The following is a 17,215-nucleotide window of genomic DNA, read 5'->3' on the forward strand; positions in this document are numbered from 1 at the left end:
CTGCATTTACATTGACTCGCTGTAAAAATGGGATAGCCCTTTTATCCATTTATTTCAATCGTGTATTTTGTTTACTGTCGTTTATGAACGAGACGGAGCGGATTATGGCACAGCAGATGGGTAGATGAGCTGTGGTCCTGATGTAATGATTGTGGCACAAAAAATGAATTATAATTTGGGGTAAAAGACTCGATAATGCCCCCCTAGAATAATTTATGTGCAGCACTGTGGGGTGTCATTTTAATTGGATAGTGTATTTTCGATGTGGTCAAAAACCATGCCATGAATACTTTGTGCATTATTGCCGACAATGGTTCCTAGACAACCTGGTAGAATATGAAATGTGAAGTAAAACAAGCGTTTTAATAAGTAACTAGCCTTCCAAAATGATCCACTTTGATTTGACAGTGTCGACCAACTATGCCCGGAACAAAGCTTTCTATGAATATGTTTGAAGCGCTAAGGGCTACATATCGGTCGTGATGTTCCACCGTCGATCGACAGCGGATGAGTAGTAACATCCTGAAAGTAAAACTAGAGTTTGTGTGGGGTGAGGAAGGAATTTATATTAAAATTTTAGCTGTATTTTCTATTACTCATGCCAACCATTTTTGACCACACTACCATCACACTGTATATTGATGGTGACATGTGATGTGCTTTGCATACTTTTAGGCGTATTTCGCATAGTGTCGAGCAAACTTCACCAAGGGTTGGGGAACATTTTCGAGTCTTATACCGTGTTATTTATTTTACCACAAACAATCCAGCTCTCCTCTACGACACGTGGACAATAATAAAGCAAAGCAACATAGCTAGTGGTACTTTGTAATCCAAGGTTATCTACCAGCGATAATTCTCAACCAAGAAATCCAAGAAAGAAACCAAGTATTTGAGTAGTTTACATAAAATTAAAAACATAATTTATTGCTTCCCGGACCGCCTATTCTAAGTTCCTCCATTCGCAAGATGGAGATCCCCGATCCCGCTTTCACAGGCGCACCCACACGAACGTTTTCTCTACGCAGCGGTTTTCCTTGGAGTCATTTTTACCCATAGCCCTCCCCTCGCTCGTAGCGTCATCCGAAAGATTGGCTGCACCTCCTCCTTACCCGGTGCCGGTGAAAGATGGAAATTTTGCAACACCCGCGAAATGACCGTCTTCATCTCGATGTACGCAAACTTGTACCCAACACAGTTGCGTGGCCCAGCGCTGAACGGAATGAATGCGTACGGGTTCTGATGCGGTGCCCCATCACCGAACCGCTCCGGATCGAATCGTTCCGGATCGGGATAGATGTGTTCGAGTCGGTGCGTTGCGTACGGTAGGATCATGATTTCCGTACCGGCCGGTAGGTTATACTTGCCCACTCGGATATCTTCACCGATCTTGCGTGCCATCAGCGGTACGCTTGGGTAGAGACGTAGACTTTCCTTGATGCAAGCTTCCAGATGGCGCAGCTCACGGATACCTTCGGCTGTCGGTGGTTTAGAACAGTCTGTACCGATGTGTCGCTGGATCTCTTCGTAGCATTTCGTCTGATGGTCTTGGTGGCGTGCGAGCAGAAACAATGTAAAGGCAACGGCAGCACCAACCGAATCTTGTCCCTGTATTTTTGAAGAGAAGACGGAATGTGTAACTACAAGGACTATGAGGAACACAGGGTAGGGGAAAACGCTCACCGCCAACATAAACGTGCACGCCTCATCGATAATATCGTCCTCGGTAAAGTCGGGATTTTCGTTGGAGATTTCGATCATAAAGTCTAAGAGACAGCGGCGATCGGACGGTGTGAGAGTTTTTAGAATTTCACGCCGACGACGGATCATCTATGAGAAATCATAAGGAAAATCAGCAATGAAAGCAAAGTTCAGTATTACTCGACCGATTCTTACCTTCCTGGAGAAATCGTCCAGCTGCTTCTTTTGGTTGAGTTCTGCGGTTGCCGCATCAGTCAGTTTGTAAATCGAGTTGAACAACAGCCAGGGATGGGTAATACGGTACGGTGCAACGACCTTTCCTCTGTGAATGTGAAAAAGAAGTGGTTAGGTCGGCTGTATTAATTTCCCGTTCGTTAAAGCCTTTTTACTCACTGTCTAAAGGGTGACTGTTCCATCTCTTTCTTGTCCACCGATTTAACTGGGACACCTAGAACAGCCTCTGTTATGCATTTTAGAAACAAAAAATTGATAAACAATTATTGATAGACTTATTTCTTGCACTTAGTAAGCGTAGAGCAGTTGCTATAGTTACCGTTCAGAATGTCGATCACACAGTTGTTTACATATTCGGTGACATTTAGCACCGTTTCCTCCTTCGGTAGTTTGTCGATCAGTGACGATGCACTATCAGTGAACGTGTCGATAAACTTCTCCAATATCGCGATATTAAACGATGGCTGTATCAGCTTCCGATGGGAGCTCCATTTGTGTCCTACGAATATAAATTACCCGTAATTTTGTGGAAGATCATATCAAAACAGTAGAAGATGGCGCCAGTAGGCGAATCTTACCACTGCTGGTGATAAGTCCACGGCCGAGAAAGTTGTGCAACAGTTTATAGAACATCGATTTGTTGGTGTGTTTCTTGGACGAGAGGATCACCTTCAGGTCGTTCGGATCAAACACGACAAACATAGGAAAGACAAATATCCAGACGCGTGCCAGTGGACCATAGTTTTTGTAAGCTTCGGACATCTCCCGCGAGATGACTGCAAAAGGTAAGGTTCAACAGGATGGATCAGCCAATTATACGAAGGAGTGGCAGTAATAGCAGAGTCTTACGATCTTTCTTAGCAATGTCCAGACAGTTGCCTATGACGGGATAAGCCGTTGGGCCGGGTAATCGGAACGCGAGCGTGCATACTTTAAGATAGTCCGAGAAGATGTACAGCAGAACACATATCAGCAGCAGTGTGATGTAGGTATAAAGCTCCACGGCGGAAGATTTTTCGAGCTGCGAGAAAAAAAAAAAGGAATGGCAAATGACTTGTGTACATGAAGCGGGTTCCCGGAACTGATGATCAAATTTAAATGATCGTTTATTGAGACAAGAAATTAGCATGTCTGTATTTCTGGGTGGTACAGAGCAAACATTCGAGTTTGTTTACAGACAGATGTCACAGAAGTTGTCCTGTTGGACATTGCAATAAAATCATTAGCAGACACATGCATGATTTACTAATGCATCCCAAATGCGGATAAATGTCACTAAATTACCATTCCTTAGTGATCAAACGACATCAATTGTATTTTTCACAGTGTTGCGTTACATTATTCCACCACCATCGAGGTTTAGAAAATGCATGATCAAACAATTGCGCACCCCACAGATGCGCGATGCTCTTGAACATTGGTGTGTGCAATTTGCCTTCATAAAGGAACCACGACCCAACCACTTGCCTAACATAACGCTCATAATGTGAAAGATCATCGATCATCGGTTGGGGTTGTAGTAACAAGACATCAGGCAGCTTCAGTTTTTTCTTCCACGCCAGCCATGATTGGCGGAGCGTCGTTGCGTTTTAATATTTCTTTCGGTACTTCACTTCCAACCAGCATGCCAGAATCGAGGTATGCTTTGCCCAACATGTTGTCGGACCGATCGCATAGAAACGCTATTCAATGAGGTTTTTGGATTGGCGATCATTAGTGCACCCCATGGGTGAGTTTAGGAGAATTGCCGAATTTTGTTACCTTGAAACGGGCGGGTACTTTGGAGTTTGGTCGATGAACCGGTGTGGTTGCGTGTGTCGTCACTTTGACAAGTGCACGCCACGTCTTGTACACGAAGGCACCATCTGCATGATCAAGGTTAGTATTTTGAAAGTCTCGGTATGATGTAGCTTAGAAAAATAGCCCTGCATTGCCCCCTGAGAGTAAAACCTTCTCAAGCAAGGAAGTTATTGTGTTGAATTCATTTCCAAAAGCGACCATCTGCTACACTGCCTCAACTGACTCCAAACAAAGATTACCAAGCGCTCCCGAGAAAACACTCTTCATTTCCGTTCAGTGTTGGCGTCATTTCGGTCGGATAGTTTACACTCCTACCGAGTGGAGGTTCGATGGCAATTGAGGTTAAGTCCGTGTGCCCAATTAAGCTCCCAGCTCCCCAGTCCCGTACAAAAATTGCGATGTCCGATAATGCACATACCACCACTGGGGAGTAGCAACTCCAAAGAACAAACGGTGAGGATGAGTGTTCAATATTTGCTATCATATGCAAGTGTACGAGGAGACTTCGCCCTCAAACATGCTGAATTTGACGGGAGTGACGCAAAAAAAGGCAAAACAAAACGGCACGGATCTCTATCGCTTCCAAAACGTGCTAACTGATTGACACGAACAAGCAGCAATACATCGGAGGATTGTGGTCAGGTTGGTAGCAGAAGAAGGCATCAGCAACAGCAATAAAAAAGGTAGCAATGAGAATCCGATATTTGTAGTACATTCGTGGGTAAATCGGTGGAGGATAATTGCTGTTTATTGATAGAGCGAAAAGTGGCTCATCGTGATGGACGTAAGCTTACAAGCAGCGGAATCATCCTGTTCATACTAGATGGTATTTATCTGTTGAAGGATAAATTTTTTTGTGGTTTGTTGAAGACACTTATTCTTAATATTTTTATTATAAAATTTAACGGGTGAAAGAGTGCCATCGTTTAAAGATTAACATAAAATATGGTATGTGGAATAAGTCAGTACCATTCATTATGTTTTATATGGTTCAGATTGAATTTAAAACTCTTATTATAATAATATTTTTTTATTGTTTCAATAAATATTATTTTTTTTTTAGTATAATAGATCAGTATTATTTAGAAAACCCCGTTCAAATAAAATGTAAACTTTCAAAATTTATAGACTCCATCTCCATTTTCACATAACAAAGGCTCAGTTATGTACATTGTTATGCAGTGGCAGGAACTAGAATTTCTGACACAAAAAAAAAAAAGACACAGATAGAACTACTGATTTGAGCCGTGGTATAGGCGATAGGGGCGTCGGATTGTTTCATCCGGATCATTCCATCGTACTAAGCACTGAAGGTGGTTTAACTGGAGTCGGTCCAATGGGCGACGTAGTAGAGGCCTCTTCACACGGCTTCCTAACCATACTCTCGTTATTGCCACTGCAAAACAATCTGCATAATTGATACTTTGTTAAGCAAAGAACCTAGCTGGCAAACCTATAAATTTGTAAATAAATTAGACATTTTATTTTAACGGTTTTTCTAAATAAAATTGATCTATAATAATGCTAAAAAATAACATAACATGAGATAAAAGGACACTTCTATCTCGTAATGAGGGCTAACATATTTAAACAAAACTGGATCCTGCTTGATGTAATGATCTCTGTTCTGTTCAGTGGTAATTCATTGTTAATTTTACGACATGACTCCCCGTGAGATGATTGATTGTTCAAGTAAAGTAGTAAAGTGAAGTGCGTGCGTAATTTGGAAATAGTTGAGGGCCTCAGTTCAGGGCATGCCATCTTAAAGAACAGTATCTTTGTTTTCACAATTGCGCAGTTGTTTATCAGCTGCGCAGCAAGTCCAGGAAATCTGACTTCCATGCCCCAAAAAATAGTCTCTTGTCAGGTAAAAATAAATAATGCTCTTAATTTGGCAATATAAAAGATACTAGAAATACTTAGAAGAGTATTAAGTACTTCTTTTTTACCCACATACACGTTATTTGGTGAAAATATTCCGAGACCATAAGTGATATCAGAAGCCTCGTATTCATTACCAAATGATCACTGAACAACACTACATTCTTCAACCATTGGAACTGTAACTAAACGAATGTACTATTTTAGTACATTATTTAAGACGAATGTGCTGTTAGTCTTTGTATCATTTGTCCACTGCATAACTGCAACTTCAGAAAATTTGACCAATTCTAGCTCTTCTTCATGTTTTCTACATCAAAGCTTAGGCACGGTCCAGACTCGGTCCAGAAAGCCGACACCGCTACAACACTAAAACTTTAGGCCCGTACCATACCAGCAGGCACTTACACTGTACCTAATGGATTTGTTGTGCATTAGGTGTCGCATATCTATCAAAACTTTAGTACACATAACTGTGATTTTATCTCAAAAAGCACATCGATTTTTACATAGCCATAGTTACAACCCTTCCCAATCGTTTTGCACCATTTTTTGACGATTCACACTGAACACAAACTGTGCATTTCGTTCTGCCGGAGTAAAACACAAACTACACGCTATTTAGCAATATATGCGCAGAGTAGCCACACGACATCAGAATCCTTAATAGGATAGATTTGTCCAGGCCCAGACCACACTCAAGTAGAGCTATATGAGCATCAAATATTTGCAAATCGATAATGCAAATCCGCACCAAGCGTGCGTGCCGTTTCGAAGCCAAAAATGGCACTTACCGCTTGAAAGAATGTCATACTGCTGTCCGTGTTGGGTGGTTTCTACAACACAATTCACTATTTTAGACTACGATGCACCCAAATCACGTCGTTCAAAGCTACACCGATCCGCCTAAATACACTACTAAAGCCCGGTATTTTCCGGGTATTTAACGACTTCCTGCTACCGAGCCGTTGATCGAACTGTGAAATGCTGCTCCTACACAGCACGGCGAGAATTTCTAGCGGATAGCTGCTGCGTCCGGTGCCGGTTACGTGTCGCAATTATCACCTAGAAGCGTTTACTTCACGTACTTATATAAAGTTTGGTGTGCCAGCGTGCTCTCCCGGTGTGTCCGGCGTCTTGAAGTGAAGCCTTCCTTTGGCTCATTTTGACAGCCGTGGATGTGTGCTGTGAGTAGTGGGGATAAAGCCGTAGAGTTCTCCATAGAACAGCCATAGTGGCAATGTTTATCGAGCAATGGTCATACGTTTGTATTGACAACAGATCGATCAGCGCACGGGGCACGAAGCGAAGAAGAGAGCTCCACGCGCTCATTGAGATGAAATCTGGCGAAGAGACCACTTCCCCCCAAAAACGAAAAAAAAAAAAACTGAAGAATCCATTCTCCTTCGGTACACCAGCATCCTCCGCGGAATATTCCTACAATTAGCGAAAACGCGTACGTGCCAAAGATGTAACTGACGTAAAGTAGGGAGTAGGGAGCTTTTGGAAAAGGATAGCAAAAAAAAAAAAGAGACACTGTACTACAACAAAAGGCCGGCAGGAAAAGATGAAGTACGGCTGAAAAAAAGCCACAATTACCCTCCCATTGAGCAATAATTTTGTTTATTTACTCATTTACTCCGTCTCTGTTTGGCGCAGCCAGACCATTCCGAACATACGCATCACCGCATACGATTGAGGGGCCCGGTAGCACGGAAATCGAGTCGGAGTCACTTTTTACGTTCTTCCGTTCCGTCGTCGTCGTCGTCGTCGTTTATGTTTGTTTCTGTGTTAAATGCTCTTGCACACACGTCCAACAATTGGTGGCTCTTCTACCAAGCGGGGATGTAATCGATTTTTTGGTACACTTGATGAGGTAGCCTGGAGAGGTTGAAGTCGCCAGCCAAAGAGATCTGCTCAATGGAGGGCGTACGATCGCGAGGGGTTCTGAAGGAGTGCTGATGACCTGCTGTGTCCTTTTGAAGTTGTCCGGTCAACAAACAAGTGCGAGCAGTCGGATATTTTGGAACGCCCGCCTGGACCCGAACTACTGTCAAGCATTATTATTTACTTTTTTTTTCGACCCGTGAGCCGCGATAAAGTTGGAAAGATAAATATGAAGTGTTCTGTTAGGTCAACTTCAATCTGCCCAAGAGATAAACGGAGCCAAACGGGATCTATTGCTGAAGAGTTGGCTTTGCGGGTGATATTATTTGCGCATGAACTCAACCAAAGTGGCACAGATGGTATGCAAATGGAAATTAATTTTCACTTCAACTGATCAGTTTGAGTAAGGCACCGGTTGTTAGGTGATCATGCCCACAAGATCGGTAATGTTCCATAGAACTCTGGTGCAGGGGTAGAACAAGATGAAGTAATATTGCATAACCTACCCGACATTGGTTTTATTTACAACGATCCATTGATGATCTTGAGTGATGTCGATCTCGATCTCTCGATCTGCAATAACATAAAGCTATAATTTGGTTGGTTTTCTTGAGAGGAACAACAAAACCGGAAAATGCACTGAAGGTTAAGAGCATCAATGCGATCATATGATCACAAAAACTCGGTTTCTCAAAACCATGTACCATGTGGAGATTGGAGTTCGTTTTGCTGTCCATTCGCCAATATTGCCTTCCTAATTTCGTAACCTCGCGTAATTAAATCATTTGCCACCAACTGTTGGGTGATCATACGAATCTACACTCTCTGATGCAGATCATCTTCATATGCTATTCACAAGGAAAAGGAAAACAATTCCATAAAATACACATTCTCACAGTGAGTGATTTATTTACTAAACAAACAGAACACGGCGCCGTTGATAAGTAAACCAAGTTACACAAACAAAACTGCTTAAACTTAAAGATTAGCTTAACCCTAAAAAGCCTGCACAACTACGCATACTCCCAACCCCGGCTCCCCTTACTCATCTTCCTCCTCTTCGTCTTCCTTTTCTTCTTCCACCTCTTCCTCGGGCTGTTCATCGCCTTCGGCCGGTTCAGTCGGTGGTTCCTCGGGGACCGGTTCCGGTTCGGGCGTGGGCGGTTTCGGTAGGACGCGTGGCGCCTCATTCTCTACCACCACATCGTCCATGCGCTTCTTGGGTGCCTGCACCCGTGCATCGAAGCGCAGCGGGATCGATATCTGCCGGGACATTTCGACCGTCTTGACATCGTTCTTGGCGATCAGCGTGTACTTGCCACTGTCACGCAGCTGCGGATCGTTGATGATCAGCTGTACGGTGGTGATCTTGGTGCCCTGTTCGTAGTAGTGCTGGTTGAAGATCTCGTACTTTTCGTTGCTCTGCAGAATCGGTATGCCGTCGTACATCCAGCGGAACGTTGGTACCGGATTGCCGCGCACGCGAATCTCCAGATGTAGATCATTCGTCGTCGGATGGTACAGTTCTGTGAGATGGAAAGGTTCAAAACGTTTGCAATAAGAACTCACCATAGACACCAGGTACACTCCAGTTGCTTACCTCTCAGTGGTGTGATGAACGTCGGGGGTACCAGCTCGACCTCATCCTTCTTTTCCAACTCAAACACAGTAATGCGGCACGAATCGGTCGCCGTACCGTTGGCTGTCTTGGCCACGCACTTGTACACACCCGAATCCTCCAGCCGCAGGTCGACCAAATCGAGCGTACAGTAACCCTGGCGCGTCACATCACTACGGCACCTTGGGCCCATTACCAACGGTTCGTCATCCTTCAGCCAGGTCACTTCAATCTTCTGCGCGTCCGAGCAGCAACAGTTGAGCGTCAAGTTCTTGCCCTTCTTGATCGTGCCACTGCGCAGATGCGAAATGAACTCCACCTCAATCGGCTTCTTCCAGCGCTTAACACGCGGCACCTCCGGCGGTGCCAAGCTCTTGCCGCTCGAGATCAGCTGGCTGAGCTTTACCTTCGGTTCTCCGGTTGGTCCACGCTGTGGTTGTGGTTCACGCTCTCTCGGCACTTCCTTTGGCTTTTCCGGCTCCGGGGTCGGTTGCTTCGGTAGCTTGCGGCGCAGCTTCTTTATCTTTGGTCCACGCTTCGGAGGCTTCGGCGGTGGTTCCACCACTTCCTCTTCCTCTTCTTCTTCCGCTTCTTCCTTCTCCGCGCCATCGGCAGCTGGTTCGGTTGGTGGTTTTTCCGGCGAGGCAGGTTTCTCGGCCGCCTCTTCCTTTTCCTCTTCCTCTTCCGGTTCCGGTTCTTCCTCGCTCTCGGTGTCACCGGGCACGTACTCTTCGTACTCGCTCTCAGCATCCGTGTCCGTTTCCCACTCCCAGAACCGTTCGGGTGTTTGTCCCTTGAGGTAGTACGAACCGTCCTCCAGGAACACGACTTCACGGTGTTGACGCGGTTCCTGTACCTTCTCCTCCTCGTATGCTGGTCGACGCTTGTCAGCGTGGTGCATATGGTACATTGGCATTGCGGCCGCCTTACCCTCAAACCGCAGCGTATACTTCAGCTCTTCCGTGCCGAAGTCGTTCGTGGCCTTCACCATGTACCGGCCATTGTCACGAATCTGTGGATTGTGGATGCAAAGTTTGTGGATACCGTGGGGTTCGCGGATCTGGATGTACTTCTCATTGTTCGGGATGATAATACCGTCCAGGAACCATTCCACCTTGATCGGACCCGTACCCTTGATCTGCGTTTCCAGCACAAGATCATCCACGCGTAGATCGTAGTGCTGGGTCATGCAGCGTACGTACCGTGGAGCTTCACCCTCAGCGACCGGGATACGAACCGGTGCCGGCAGCACGTTCAACTTGCAGGTACCTCTGATGACGGCGCCGGACTTATCCTTCACTACCACCTCGTACTCACCCGAATCTTCGCGGGCCGCCTTGTTGAATGCCACCACACCTGTGCCTTCCTTTGCATCGGACAGATTCTTGATCTGCTTGGTAAACTCCATGGGTTCACCATTCTTGTACCACTTGAAGTCGGCCTTCGAACCCAGCACGGTACAGAACAGACGCACCGGCTTACCCTCGACGATGTTGATGTCATGCAGGGTACTTCCGAATCGCAACACAGCCCGAGCATCAACACGCTTTGCCTCGTCCGGATTTAGTTCCGGGAACAGACGGAGATAGCGTTCCTTGCGAAGCTTCTCCTTATCCTCGACCGTTTCGCCTTCAACAGGGGAAACTTCCTCCGCTTTTGGAACTGGCTCCGCCGGCTGAGGTGCTGGTGCTGCAGGCTCGGCTGGTGTTGGTTCTACGGCCGCCGATTCTTCCTCCTGAACTGGTTGCTTGACACGCTTCTTGCGCAGCTTCTTAATCTTTGGTCCACGCTTCGGTGGTGGTGGTGGGGCCTCTTCCTCCTCCTCCTCCTCTTCATCCTCATCTTCGTCCTCATCGTCCGCTTCGACCGGTTCCGGTTTTTTCGGCGGTTGCGGTGGTGGAGTCTTTTTCAGGAAGTCGGGTGTCGGTGAGCGCGACGGTACCTTCTCTACCGGTGCTGGTTCGGGCTCGGGTTCCGGCAGTACCTCCGGTTCTGGTTCCGGTTCCGGCGATACGTACTCTTCGTACTCACTCTCCGCACTGGTGTCCGTTTCCCACTCCCATAGATGTTCGGGCGTTTGTCCGCGTATGTAGTACGAACCGTCCTCTAGGAAGACAAACTCCCGGTGAGGACGTGGAGCAGGTTCCTCCTTCGGTGGTTCCTCGTACACACCGTGCTTCATCACATTCGGATCGTGGTAGGCGATACCGAACACGTGGCTTTCGGCGATCTTGCGTTCCATAATCTTGCGCACCGCGTGCCGGATGACATCCTTGCCGACGACGTTTGTCGCTTCACACGCATACTGTCCTTCATCCTTGGCTTGCGGATCGTGGATGGTGAGCTTGAAGACACCACCGGGTTCGCGCATCGGGAAGAACTTCTCTCCCGTTGGATCTTGCAGATCGATACCGTCACGCAACCACTTGATCGAGGGCATCGGATTGCCACGCACGTTCACCTCCAGAATCAAATCATTCGTCTGGATGTCGTAGTGCTCTGAAAAGAGGGAGAGAGACGATCAATTTTACCGCAATGTTCTGCAGGAATCAGACCCACCTCACCCCAAAAAAAAAAAACTTACCTTTAACATTGCGCACAAAGCTCGGGGCAACGTGCTGCTTCTCGGGCACCGGGAACACGATCACCTTGCAGCTAGTTTCTACCTCACCGGCCGTATTGCTGGCAGTACACTTGTACGTGCCGGAGTCGTTCAACTCGGCCGAGATGATGTGAACCGCACCAACGCCCAGCTTCGTATCGTTCTTCACATTCTTGCTCCAGACGAGTGGAATGTTGTTCTTGAACCACTTGATTGTCGGCTGCGGACCAACACACGAACACACCAGCTTAATATGCGAACCCTCCGCCACGGTTTGATTTTTGAGGTTCGCCTCGAAGTACAGCTTTTGCTTCACTTCCAGCACCTTGTGTTTGGTGGGCTCTTCCGCAATCGGTCCAGGAATGCGTCCCTTCAGCAAACCCTGCAAGTTTTTGCGCCATTGTTTCGGTTCCTTCTTCTTCTTCACGGCTGGTTCCTCGGGTGCTTCGGTAGCCGCGGGTGCATCCGCTCCGTCAGCTGATGCAGGCGCTTCCTCAGTTGTTGCTTCAACAGCCTGGAGCGCCTCAACGACAGCGGAGATGTCCGGTTCCGGTCCAACCTGATGAGCTACGGATGGTGCCCGAGACACCGAACGGGAACGTGTACCGTACACAATTCCGTCCTCTTCTGAGCGTGTGACTGGCTTATCCGCATGGTAGATACCGTGCGTTAGCTGGCTCTGGTAGAACTCGCGTCCCTTGAAAGTGACCGAGTGCTTAAGTTTCTCCTCACCGGCATTATTCTTAGCCGTCACCACCCATTTGCCACCGTCAAGCTTCTCTGGGTTGTGGATGCTGTGGACAATGTAAAGCGCCAATTATTAGTGAGCGAAATCTTCAGGAATGCCTGATAAAAAAAATCAACTCACCTCAACCGATAAACACCGTCACCTTGGCGTGAAATAATCACACGATCCGTTTCGTTGGTAAACTCCACACCATCACGCTCCCAGCTCAGCTTCGGATCCGGAACACCGCGTACGTGCACCTCTAGGATCAGATCATCCACTAAGGAATCGTAGTAGTCTGCAGGACACATCGAACAAACGAAAAATGAGCTCCAAAATAGCACAAGAAATCATGAAGAGACAACCTACCAATGACCCGCGTAAACGTTGGCACCGTCTCGATGTCCTTCTCCGTCGCAAAGATGTTCACCGTGCAGGAGCACTCGATCTCTCCGAAACTGTTTTTCGCGAACGCCTGATACTCGCCCGAATCGGCCACAGTCGTGGGGGTGATGCGCACACAGCCAAACTCGCCCTTGGTCGCGTTGATAACGTTCTTGCTCCAGACGAGCGGCTTACCGTTCTTCAACCAGCGCCACGTTGGCTGTGGCCCAGTCACACTGCACGTCAGCTTCATCGTCTTACCGGCCGGTGCCGTTTGGTTCTTCAGCTTCGTTTCCCACATCAACCGGTTCTTGGAGTCGCGAATGACGAACGGTTCCACCGGTCCATCCTCAAAGCGTTTCCGGGGCATTGCCTTGAACGCAGGTTTCGGCTTTGGTGCAGCTTGTTCTTGTGGAGCTTCTGGAGCTGCCGGTACGGTTGCTTCACCGGCAGTAGTTTCGGGCTCGGTAACTCCTGCACCGGTATCCGCCGGTGGTGCGGACTCGCTCGTGCTAACCGGTTCTGATTGCTCCTGGGCCTGTGGCTGGGCTGGGGTGGCCTGTTGCGCCTGTTCTGGTGGTGGGGTCGGTTCTGCCGTCAACAGTAAACTGGCCGCTTCCTTCTCCTCGAGCCGTCTTTTAAAGTAGTCCGCATGCTCGATGTGCTGCACGTGAATCAGCTTATCCTTCGACGTGAAGCTTACCTCGTGCGACACCTTGGCTGTGCCGGCCGAGTTGACCGCCTGGCACTCGTACACGCCACAGTCGGCCGGGACCGGCTTGTGGATGCACAGCTGATACACACCGTTCGGTTCACGGTTTATCAGTAGCTTCTCGCCGAGCACCACATCTTCGCCATCCTTCAGCCATTTGATCGTCGGCTTCGGGACACCGTGTACGTTTACCTCTAGCACCAGATCGTCGGCTCGGATGTCGTAGAACTCTGTCGGAGAGATGCGAAGCAATTGGATCCGGGTCCGTACAATTAGCTGATGCATTTGATGATTAATTCCCCCCCTCCCCCCCTCCCCTCTTCCCCCCACAACCCCCCTTCGCACCCATGACTTACCCTTCACGGCTCTCGTAAACGTGGCGGGCGTCGTCTCGGCCGACGGTAGCGTTATCACCTTCAGTACGCACGTCGTCTTGATCTCGTTGTGGCTGTTCTTTGCTGTGCAGGTGTATTCACCCGCATCTTTGCGCGTCACACCATTGATGACGATCTGTCCGATCGCACCACTGTTCATCAGTTTGACATGGTCACCGAAATCGATCGCACGCCCATTACGCTGCCATTTGAACATCGGCAACGGTCCATTAGCCGAACAGGTCATCTTCACCACGGCACCCTTCGTCGTGGTGATGTTGTGCAGCTGGCCGGCCCAGGTTAGCTTGTTCTTCGAGTCGCGTATGACGAACGATTCCGATTCGTACGGTTCGTGTGCGTCCTCACCGCCGCGGCCACGTCCACCACCGGCCAACCGTTCCTGCGCTTCCTTCTTGATGCGCTGCTCTTCGCGCTTGCGCTCCTCGATCTCTTCCTCCGTTAGCAACTTGCGATCGGCGTTCGTAATGCCTGGCAGACGCATATAGGGCACCTTGTCGACAAAATCGACCGTATGCGAGATCTGGCTACGGCCGGCCTCATTCTCGGCGATGCACGTGTACCGACCGCTGTCCTCTGGCGTTGGGTCGTAGATATTTAGCTGGAATATCTCTTCCCCCTCGTAGGTGGCACCTATCCGCTGGTCCAACACGATCGGATCACCGTCCTTGAGCCAGGTTATGGTCGGGATAGACCATTCCTGCTGGAACATGATCTGACACTCGATCACCAGATCGTTTAGCGCATGGTGAAAGTAATCTGGATAGGGAAAGTAATGTCACCTGTTACAAAAAAAAAACTCGCAATCGGAAAAAAACGGTCCAGCCTAATTACCTCTAACTTTGACAAAGAATGGCAGCTGACACTTGGGCTTGATCGCGTCGTACACCTTCACCTGGGCAACGGACGGAACCACACCGCCCCTATTCTTTGCAATTATCTTATACTCGCCCGCATCCGAGTGCCGCAGTCCCTTGATCGTGAGCGTGTACAGACCGTCGGCGGCCGACGTCTGCAGGTAGGCGGTCCGCTCGATCGGTTGATCATTCTTCAGCCACTGTACCGTCACCTCCTGACCCTCGATCGTACACTGCAGCTTAATGGTCGAACCGGTCGGGGCACTCCGGTCAGTGAGCTTGGTGAGATATAGCGGCGGTCGCGACGCCTTCCGGAGCCGCTGGAACTCAGCATCCTTTTCCTTCTCCGTCAGCTCGGGCGTTTTCTCCCGCTGCTCGAACTTGAGCATCGCGATTTCGTCCTCATCCTCGTGGAACACGCGCCACTCGGAGGGATCCACTTCGTCCACGGACATGTCGCTGTAGGAGTAGGATAGTTCTGATGATGATTCCTCCGTTTCGCTATAAGACTCTCCGGACTCGTCGCCGTCGGCTTTTAAATCAGATTCATCATCCTTCGGTTCGGCCAGCTCCTCGGGCAGTGGCTCGGGTTCACCCCGTTCGCCGATGTCTACCGCGCCCTCCACTTCCCCCTGTTCATCCGTTGCACCTTCAAACGCTTCGGTTGCGTCCGGCTCGGTTGCTTCTACGTCATGACCATCCTCACCACCCTCAAGCTGTTCGGTATCGGTCCCTCCCATCGAGGGTTCGATTTCGCGGCTATCTTCAAGATCTTCCGTCGAAGTTTTTTTTTGTCCTGAGAGTCCATCTCACCCGCCGGCGGCTCTTCCTCGACGAGCGGCATCACCACCAGCTCGGGACGTTCCTCTTCCTCCTCAATGATTGTTACCTCCACCGCGGTCGAGATGTCCTTGCAGGAGGCCTCGTCGATGACGCAGCCCGACGAGAAGAAGAGCGAGATGTACTCGTCCACGTTCGTCACACCGCCCGACACGTCCATCACCAGCGCCTTATCGATGATGGCCTTACAGGAGGCGACCTGCACATTTCGATTCTCCCCTATCTCGAACGGTGACTTTTCCCTCACAAACATCATCTCCTTGCGCAGCGGATCGTCCACCCGCAGGCGCGAGATGGACACCGATCGGGATCTACGCTCCCGGGACGGTTCCCGCGAGTAGGTGCCCTCGCGTGACATCGACCGTTCATCGCCCGGCTGCTCCTGCTCAGTAACGATCACCTGCGGGATCACTTCGTCCGTTTTCTGCTTGCGTACCATCCCGGCGGGCTAATATTCGCGTCGTTCAGCAGCAGCGGCACACACACACTTACACACAGTCACTGGTTCCCAACTAGCACTGCGAAAACTTTCCCCTCCAACCTTCAACTTGATTTTAATTCAAATTCGCACTTGCTCACCAACCTCAAGGACCAGCGGCAATCGATCGACTAGCGTTAGTTGACCCTGAACGGAGGGAATTTAAATAACCCGAAGGAAACGATTCATTGTCAATGGCGCGAGCGGGCGTGATCACTTTCTAATTTTATCACCCGAAGCAAGGTGATCCTCGCACCCACGCCTGTACGGCACCGGTGATGCATCGGTGCCAATTTTCACCTAGACGCGATTAGGCCGGTTCGGACGCCCAATCGAACCCGTCAGCCGGGTGGTGGATGGGAACGCGACATTCTTCCCATCGAACTCACGTTACTCGCATCGCCAATGGTGATCGAAACGCATCTCGATAGGGAGGAGGTTCTTATTTTGGGATGATTTGGTCGAACGGACCCAGAGCCAATCGATATTCGCATGAAAAATGCAACTTATTTGCACTCGCAAAACACTTCCTTGAGTTTTGTTTACCGTGCGGTATAGAAGGGAGAGCGAACAGCGTCGATCTTCACCCACGTAGAACAGGTACATCGCAACGCATTTTAATTATTTTAATAAGCGCAGTGTACGATCAGATTAAACATAATTTTTAAAGGGTTTTTTTTTCTACAAATTCTTCCACCGCCAAACTTATGCTAACATAGAGCCGTGCTGTGCATGATTAAACCAATTTATCTTCCGTATAGCACACGCAACAGCTGCACAGAGAAAGTTCAGCTAACCAGGCACACCGAAGCCATAGACGCATGAAGAAGCCAAGCAGAAGGAAAAGTATTAAACTTTAATTCGTTGTCGACGGAAAGATAGGGATGACATATAGACGAGGAAACCACGAATTAAATGGCCGCATGGTTGACACGCATCGTAGCGTAATGGAGGTACAATGTTGGTCAAAGCAGTAGTAGTTGAGTAGTTGCAGAAGTTATGAAAATTGTTTTTTAAAGTGATATATTGCAATAGAAGCGGTATTATTTATTACATTTATTAGATCGTTCAACTAATATTTTAGTATTCAGCAAAGTCTGGT

At 48.5% G+C, this 17,215-nt stretch overlaps 4 protein-coding genes across 4 annotated transcripts in view; 1 reads left to right on the forward strand and 3 right to left on the reverse strand.

The window, feature by feature from the left end:
- Positions 1 to 17,215, reverse strand: part of LOC126558239 (TBC1 domain family member whacked) — a 263,712-nt gene that overhangs the window by 131,532 nt on the left and 114,965 nt on the right. The window lies entirely within an intron of this gene.
- On the reverse strand, positions 1,021 to 6,504 carry LOC126557833 (probable cytochrome P450 4aa1). Its single transcript, XM_050213730.1, has 8 exons — positions 6,411 to 6,504; positions 2,785 to 2,956; positions 2,514 to 2,711; positions 2,255 to 2,434; positions 2,095 to 2,161; positions 1,897 to 2,023; positions 1,684 to 1,830; positions 1,021 to 1,608 (listed from the first exon to the last, which is right to left on the reverse strand). Exons 1-8 carry the CDS (start codon positions 6,426 to 6,428, stop codon positions 1,021 to 1,023), a joined length of 1,497 nt encoding a protein of 498 aa, XP_050069687.1. The 5' UTR covers positions 6,429 to 6,504.
- Positions 8,545 to 16,099, reverse strand: LOC126565959 (muscle M-line assembly protein unc-89). Its single transcript, XM_050223162.1, has 9 exons — positions 15,631 to 16,099; positions 14,773 to 15,589; positions 13,903 to 14,697; positions 12,820 to 13,776; positions 12,592 to 12,748; positions 11,706 to 12,517; positions 10,839 to 11,620; positions 9,104 to 10,796; positions 8,545 to 9,029 (listed from the first exon to the last, which is right to left on the reverse strand). Exons 1-9 carry the CDS (start codon positions 16,072 to 16,074, stop codon positions 8,545 to 8,547), a joined length of 6,942 nt encoding a protein of 2,313 aa, XP_050079119.1. The 5' UTR covers positions 16,075 to 16,099.
- Positions 12,823 to 17,215, forward strand: part of LOC126558773 (toll-interacting protein-like) — a 67,310-nt gene continuing 62,917 nt past the window's right edge. The window contains exon 1 of the mRNA XM_050214837.1: positions 12,823 to 12,836. The gene's annotated coding sequence lies outside the window, so the exon portion shown is untranslated. The remainder of the gene's footprint in view (positions 12,837 to 17,215) is intronic.

Source organism: Anopheles maculipalpis, chromosome 2RL, assembly GCF_943734695.1.
Source record: "Anopheles maculipalpis chromosome 2RL, idAnoMacuDA_375_x, whole genome shotgun sequence".
Taxonomy (NCBI): domain Eukaryota; kingdom Metazoa; phylum Arthropoda; class Insecta; order Diptera; family Culicidae; genus Anopheles; species Anopheles maculipalpis.